Here is an 8,121-nt window from a genome sequence, read left to right on the forward strand (position 1 = left end):
GCGGATGAGCACACACGGAACGAGGTTAACAGCAGTGGCCTTGAGAGAAATGCAGAATGAGGACATGATGATGATGCACCTGTGAAAACAGCCAAAACATATAGTGCTGACACTGCATAATGCTGGTGAGAAACGAAATCCTCATGACTAAGGGTGGGAACATAGAGCAGTGCAACCCTCTGGAAAAAGTTTGTCAGTTTCTTAAACACGAAACATACACTTCCCACACCACCCAGTCATTACACTTCATTACATTAATGCCAGAGACATGGAAACTCACGTTCACACAGTAACGTTACATGAATGGTCACAGAAGCTTTATTTACAACAGCCCCAGACAAGAAACAGCAGCGGCGCCGGTCAGTGGGTGGACAGACACGCTGTGGTGCAGCCATCCTGTGGGACACTACTCAGCAGTAAAAGGGAACCAGCTGTCCATACACGCAAACTTGGGTCGCTCTGGAGGGTGTTATGCAGAGTGAGATAAGCCAGACTCAGAACGTCACATACTGTCTGATTGCATTTACTTGACGCTCTCAAACTCACAAAATTATCTGGAGAACAGATCAGCGGAAGTCAGATGTTAGGGGACGGTGTCTGGAGGGAAGTGGTGAGGGAGAGCTCTGTAGTAACGGAACGGTTCTGTGCTTTATTGTGTTGGTGGTTACACAAATCCAAAATGTGATAAAACAAAGCAATAGAACTGTAGGCACACAATGTTCCAATATCAGTTTCCTGGTTTTGATACTGTGCTATAGTTTCTTAAAATATAACCATTTGGGGAAATAGTGAAAGGGTACACAGCATCTCTATGTACTGTCTTTTCAACTTCCTGTGAATCTATCATTAGTTCAAATAAAAAGTTTTTAAAAATTAGCTTTCTAGCTAAAATTCAGAACACTCAAAATACCAAATCTTAGCTAAAGGGACTCATTCATTTGTGCTGGGAATGCAAAGTGGTACAGTCACTCTGCAAGACACTGGTGGCTTCTGACGAAGCTGAACAGACCCTTACCATTGATCCAGTGTCACAGTCTCAGGGATTCACTCAAATGAGTTGAAAACTTTGTCCCCACAAAACCCGGCCCATAAATGTTTACAGCAGCTTCATTTACAATGACCAAGACTTGAAGTAACAAAAATGTCATTCAATAGATAAATGGATAAATAAACTGTGGTACATTCACACAATTAAGTATTATCCGATCTAATAAAAGAGTAATATGCAAATTGACCATCACTCCAACACACAAGATGGCCACCATAAGATAGATGGAGGGCAGTTGGGAGTGAGCAGGTCTACAAGGGAGGGCAGTTGTGGGCAATCAGGTCAGCAGGGGAGGGCAGTTGGGAGGGACCAGTCCTGCAAGGGAGGGCAGTTAGGGGTGACCAGGCAAGCAGAGGAGGGAAGTTGGGGGCAACTGTGCCTACAGAGAAGGGCATTTGGGGGGGAACCCAGGCCTGCAGGGGAGAGCAATTGAGGGGGACCAGGCCTGCAGGGTAGGGCAGTTAGGGGCAAACAGACTGGCAGGGGAATAGTTAGGCATCAATTGGGCTGGCAGGGGAGTGGTTAGGGGGTGATCAGGCTGGCAGGCAGAAGCAGTTAGGGGCAATCAGGAAGGCAGGCAGGTGAGCAGTTGGGAGCCAGCAGTCCTGGATTGTGAGAGGGATGTCCGACTGCCCGTTTAGGTCCAATCCTACCATGATCAGGCCTAAACAGGCAGTCGGACATCCCTCAAGGGGTCCCAGATTGGAGAAGGTGCAGGCTGGGCTGAGGGACACACCCTCCGTGCACGAATTTCATGCACTGGGCCTCTAGTGTAGTGATAAAAAGAAATAAGCTATGAAAAAACATGGAGAAACCTTAAACACATGTTGCTAAGTGAGAGGATTATCTCTCTACTCCACTCCATCTTCTCCTCACACTTCCTCACCTCTATTATCAGAGGCCAAACCCTAGGCATTGAGACCCACTCTACTGAAGATCCAGATGTTTCATTGACTTGGAAGCTCAAGAACCAAAACCAAATTCTGAACTGGTTGCTCGGTAGAGATCTCCCAACAAACCTTCCTCTAGAGTTTTCCAGGTGAGGACTGGACCCCAGCAACTGGATTGCTTACAGAACCTCTGAATGAGACCACACCCTAACGAACCTGGGAATTAATTACAGAGGATGAAGGGAGCACATATATTCCCCAGCCCCTGTGAAGAACTGACTCAGATGCCAAAAACTCCACCTACACTCAGCCAATAGTTTATTGTATTTAGAAAAACCACAATTACAATTTGAAATCCCAAGCAAGACATATACAGGAGATGTTTTTATAGCAAAGAAATGATCTTATGGCCTATTGCAGGGGCATCGCATGCTGATAGTAAAAACTATAATGGGAAATGGAGGGAAAACAGAAATAGAAAGGGGCAATGACAGGGCAGCCCAACTAGTTCCTGGAATATGGAGAGACTGAGATGGCATCACCCCTCGTAGACTGACTTAGGGGCTGGAGGTGCTGAAGAATGGTTGTCCCCACTGAGGTGGACATCTGGAGAAGTGCCAGGTGTGTAAAGATATTAAAGCAGAAATCTCTTCATTGATCTTCTCTCGAAGAAAGTTCATTCCCTGTAGGAGGACACACATAGTTTTTAAAGAGTTTAAGATGAATATTTGAGCACTTACCTTCAGATTCTTTCCCCTTCTCCCTTAATCCTTTGACTATGAAAAAGTCTCTTAATATTCATCTGACCTCTAGTAAATACAACTTTTCCAACATGAACTGCATGAATGAGCAAACCATGCTTTACCTTCTCTTAGAACCCTGATGCCACTTTTCAGATTGGAGGAGCAAACACAGACATTAGCATTCATACAGTAAGCCCACACTGACCCCAAAAGAGCTGTGGAAATGCTTTTTTCCTGATGGCCTGCCACACAAAATGCAAGCCAGGAAGTGCCCAAATCTTGAAGCTAACCTTCCTGCACCACTGGGCCTTGTATTCTAACGTTAAACAGTAGTCTTAGGTCTGGAGATAATTCCCAAGACTGAATGTCTAGGTCAGGGGTAGGGACCATCTGGCCCGTGGGCTATACAAGGTGCACAAAATCATTTGGTCTGGCCCTGCCAAGGCATTAGGGGTGAGTTAATTAAATGTTTGACCAAATATAGCAGGCTGATTTTTAAGTTGGTAATTTTGTATGGCCTGCAGATGATGTTATAAATATCCAAATGGCCAACCTTGAAGCTTGGGGATATTAGACAATGCCTATGTCCGATTCTGTCCTAGCAAAGGTAAGTCAAGAGCTATGACTTTCCCCATCCTTTTCCCTTAAAGGCATCACATGTCCTTTTCCCCACTCTGTTTCCTTTTCTTGATAACCCCACACATCTTCCTCTGAACACACCACACCCACCTGCAGCACCTCACAGCGGCCCTCGGCGTTCAGCAGCATGGCCCTTGCGCACACCCTTGATGATGAGGACAGTCCCCACAATGATGCCCACCAGACCCACAACCAGGCCCAGGCCACACACCACATTCTCTGTTGTCTCTGGGAGGGGGGTCTGTGCTTCAAACTCTGGGGAAATACAAAACGAAGTACAGAGGTAATGAATGTGGTACTACGTCAAAACAATAGTTATTAATCAACCAAAGAAAAGGAAGATACAATGATGCATTAAGGCAATTACAAGTTAGAGAATGAGGAACGCTGGATAATGGGAGAAGACAAGACCAGGAATTACAGCCGTTGTTATGAAATAGTGCGGTGACTCTGGTCCCAAAGGACCAGGCACATGCATCACAGAAGGAAACACAAAAAAGAAAGGAGGTTGAAGGATGGTCCATACCCCAGTGCTTGATAAGAGGCTCCTCCAAACCCCAGTGCTCCACCTTGCAGTCATAGACGTCCTCATTTGAGGGCAGGAAGGGGAGATAGTAGAACTTGCGGAAAAGGTGGTCCTGCCTGGGCAGGAAGACTGTCTCTGACACTCCGGTTGTGACAGGTTTCCCATTTTGAAGCCACGTGACGTTGAGCACAGGTGGGGAGAACTTGTCAATGAAACAGATGAGGATGTTGGGCTCTCCCAGTTCCACAGCTTTGTTCGGGAACACAGTCATCTCTGGAGGTACTGGGGGACACGTGACAGAAATTAGCCTTCCTTGCTTAGGCTTGGCCCCTTCCTCTCTCTCTCTCTAAAACTGAAAAAAAGTTCATATTGTGCCCTCAGAATCTATGCCACAGACTCAGATACCTATCTCTGACAAGTTCACCCATAAACTGTAACCACTATTGAGGTATAAGGTATCCAAGGACTTCATTCCTGGCTCCCCAAGCATAGATTCAGGGCAATAACTTTTTAAATGACAGTGGATGGCAGAGACAAGATGTGAGATCATCAGGAAATGAAAAGCCCCATGAAATTGTTGGGCATGTAGCATGAGAATGTAGGGCTTGATATGGCAATGTTAGGCCCCTAGAAGGGGAAGTCATTCACAAAAAAATACAAAAAAAGAGCTGAAGCATCTATTTTAAAGCTACGATCCCCACACCTAGGAGTGCAGCAGGGAGAAGTACCGTTGGTGTTCGGGGTGTAATTGGAGCGCTTCATCATAGTTTCCAGGTTGGCTTTGTCCACAGCGATATTGGCCAATGCACCCTGAGCCTCAAAACTGGCAAACTTGCCAAATTCTTCAAGCCGCCAGACCGTCTCCTTCTTTTGCATATCCACGTGGAAGATCTCATCACCATCAAAGTCAAACATGAACTCGCCTGTTAAGTCAGGTTCCATGAAGAACTCGGCCTGGATGATCACATGATCCTCTGAAAAGGTGGAAAAGGGAGTTAGGGTTGGAACAAGCCAAGAGAGATGAGGAACCCAGGTGTGAGACACACATGGGCAGTGGGTGGTAGGCCAAGAGGAGTGAAGGAGTGTCGGAGAGTAGGATGAGTGGGAAGATGAGGCTGGGTGAAGCATCTTAGTGTTGAACAAAGACTGGAGGGAGAAATGAGGGGCATGTTAGAGAGGGTGGACTGAAGGAAATTGTCTGAAAAGCCTGAGTCTTGTGAAGCTGTGGTTTGCCTCCAGGTCACTAGCTGAAGAATGATCCCACTTTAGAAATCCAGCAGCAGCTCCTAAAAGGTTGGGTTCTGAACTCTGAAATCAAATTAAAGTTTGAATTCTTATTCAGCTACTTACTTACCTAGTGATTTTGAGCAGATTATTTCACCTCCTTATATGTAAATTTTTAAATTATTTTCTTTTATGGTTTTGTTTCTTCCATGGGTTTGTTTTTAATTTAAATAAGACAAGTTAAGTACACTGAGTGGCCAGATTATTATGAACTCTGAACGTATAATAATCTGGCCAGTGTGTGTGTGTGTGTGTGTGTGTGTGTATATATATATATATATATATATATATATATATATATATATATATATATATATTAGAGGCCCGGTGCATGACTTCGTGCATGGGTGGGGTCCAGCCAGCCTGGCCAGGGGGAGGCGGTGGTTGGTTAGCCTGCCTGCTGGTCGAACTCCTGGTCAAGGGGACAATTTGCGTATTAGCTTTTTATTATATAGGATATACACTGAGTGGCCAGATTATTATGCGTTCAGAGATCATAATAATCTGGCCACTCAGTGTGATTTCTTAGTATATCATCAGGCCTATAACAAGCACTTTAGGGTTAGAAACTGGTTTGTATGTAGGGACTAGACCCATGGAAAAGAACACTGGGGCCTGAGGTACCTGGGAAATTAAGATTGAGACCTTGTAGAGCACCCACTTTCCTGGATCTACACCCACACCATGGCTACTCTGAGGGAAGAATTACATTTGGATTAACCTTGGCAATGAACCCTTATGTCTCAAAGATCCTTATATTGAGACTGTCATTATGGGGTCTATTCATATGGTTGATACTGAGCCTAATTTATACCAAGGGCATAATCAATTTGAAATAAGAAAGTTAAAATTAGAAAGTTTGCAGCCTCCATGGTGTGTGTAGAGGAGAGGGGGATTTTAAAGTCTGACTGTATATAGGTAAAGCCAGGGATTTATTTAGCACTTGCAGCTAGGTATGTACACACACACACACACACACACACACACACACACACACACACACATTCTAGTTGCCCCTTCCCAACCCAAGGGAAGAGCCTCTCTCTTTCCAGATATGTATCCCCATGTATGGCTCTTTCTGGGCAATAGAAACCTACAGTTGCAATCACGGATATTGGAGCTGGTATATTCCTTTTTTCCAGTGTGCCTGCCACCCTCTGCAGTGGTCGCCTGGGTGAAAGGTATTTCTTCTCAATATATCTTCACTATAGCACACTGTCTGCTCAGGAGACAGCAGAGAACATCAGCTCTTCACCTCCTTACTCATTTTTCTACTCTCCTTGGATAATCGCTAAGTAGCAGTGATCAAAGATCATTGTACGATCCAATAAGGAGGGCCTGTCACTGTCCCAGGGGCAGTAAATTGAATGCAGCTCATGGTGTCACACCCGTCCTCCCCCTCCCTTGGGAAGACTGTTACCTTTTGGTGACTTTCCTTTCTAGTGATCTTCCACAAAATGTCATTGCTCAAAATATTCTGACAGGATTCACATGGCAAAAAAAAAAAAAAACAACTACCAGGTGTCCAGCTAGGAACCGCTCAGATTTTCTCATTTAATCCTCACAGTATTGTGTGAGGTTTTCAATTTTACTAATTTTCTAGAAAGATAAATTAAAGCCTAGAGAGGCAGCTTGCTAATGCCTCCCAGACAAGATTTCTTCCTCAAGTTTGCCTTACCTCAATGAAATATACAACTCAGTTTTGCTCTTCTAAGCTCAATTTGACTTACTTCAAATTGTGGTGAGAAGAGAACTCTTCCACCTTCAACGTACTACACTTCAGATTTAGACCCACAGAATACCTATAAATCGTTTCTTTCCCTCCAAATAGCGTCCTTCCACAATTCACAGTGCTCTCAGAGCTTGTTCTCCCCAGTTATGATTCTCTCAGCACTTACCTTTGATAGCCCATGATTCCTGAAGGCACACCAGGACAACAGTGATGAAAAATCCTAACACTGGGTCTCCAATTATGGCCATTTTTCTTCTTGGGTGCTTTGATGGGGGTCAGCAGAGCTCAAGAGTGGAGCTGGACAGATAGGAGTAAAACAGGGGAAATCCTGTGAAATAGTGTCGGATTGATTAAAATTTAAATCAGTTGAGCTGCAGCCAATCAGCACAGTGTTTTAAGATGACTCATCTGTTGCTAAGGAAAGGACTTTTGTAAAGGGTCTGGGAAAGGAGATAGATAAAAGGTAAAGCTCTTAAACAAATGAACACAAAACAACAAAAAATAAGTTTTTGAGATTAGGCAATCACTCACACTTTTCCATCCCAATCCAAGTTCTAGGAAGGGATATACCTCAAGCACATAGTGAGAATATAATCAATAAAAAACCTAAAGTGAGAGTTAGTGGCAGATCACGCATCTGTGCTGTGACAGCTGGGGAGCTTACTAGTTTCTTAGTATTTTAAGAGACAACAAATCATCTAAAAGAAGGTAAATTATCAGGCTAAGAAGAATCCCCAAATCTTGCAATATTGGAGGACAGCTTTACTTAAGGAGCTCTTTCTCCTCCTCCTCCTCCTCCTCCTCCTCCTCCTCCTCCTCCTCCTCTTCCTCCTTCTCCTCCTCCTCCTCCTCCTCCTCCTTCTTCTTCTTGTTTGTTTGTTAATCATTACTGGAAGATATTTTTCCATTGATTTTTAGAGAGAGTGGAAGAGAGAGGGAAAGACAGAGAGAAACATCAATGTGAGAGAAACACATTGACTGGTTGTCTCCTGCACAAGCCCCGACCAGGGCCTGGTCCAGGAAGGAGCCTGCAACCAAGGTGTGTGCCCTTGACCAGAATTGAACCCGGGGCCTTTTGATCTGCAGGTCAACACTCTGTCCACTGAGCCAAACTGGCTAGGGCTTAAGGAGCTTCTTACTGCTTCAGGCTTCTCCTTCAGTGTCCTAGACTCCAAGATGGCCAGCTCCTCAAGAGTTAGGATACCTGGCACTGTACTATCCTTAGGGAACTCTGAAAGAGAAACTGAGTTTCAACACTC

The 8,121-nt window shown here is 44.6% G+C and overlaps 1 protein-coding gene across 2 annotated transcripts; it reads right to left on the reverse strand.

Annotated features, from left to right (window-relative positions):
* Positions 1 to 2,319: 2,319 nt before the first annotated feature.
* Positions 2,320 to 7,161, reverse strand: LOC307104736 (HLA class II histocompatibility antigen, DR alpha chain). Of its 2 annotated transcripts, none has more exons than XM_079779822.1 (5): positions 7,029 to 7,161; positions 4,575 to 4,820; positions 3,847 to 4,119; positions 3,411 to 3,575; positions 2,320 to 2,621 (listed from the first exon to the last, which is right to left on the reverse strand). In XM_079779822.1, the coding sequence occupies exons 1-4, from the start codon at positions 7,108 to 7,110 to the stop codon at positions 3,421 to 3,423; spliced, it is 756 nt and encodes a 251-aa protein (XP_079635948.1). In that variant the 5' UTR covers positions 7,111 to 7,161; the 3' UTR covers positions 2,320 to 2,621; positions 3,411 to 3,420. The 2 variants fall into 2 exon arrangements, with proteins under 2 accessions (XP_079635948.1, XP_079635947.1); XM_079779821.1 differs by having other exon boundaries at positions 3,847 to 4,128.
* Between the last annotated feature and the right edge of the window lie 960 nt (positions 7,162 to 8,121).

Source organism: Cnephaeus nilssonii (assembly GCF_951640355.1).
Source record: "Cnephaeus nilssonii genome assembly, chromosome: 9".
Taxonomy (NCBI): domain Eukaryota; kingdom Metazoa; phylum Chordata; class Mammalia; order Chiroptera; family Vespertilionidae; genus Cnephaeus; species Cnephaeus nilssonii.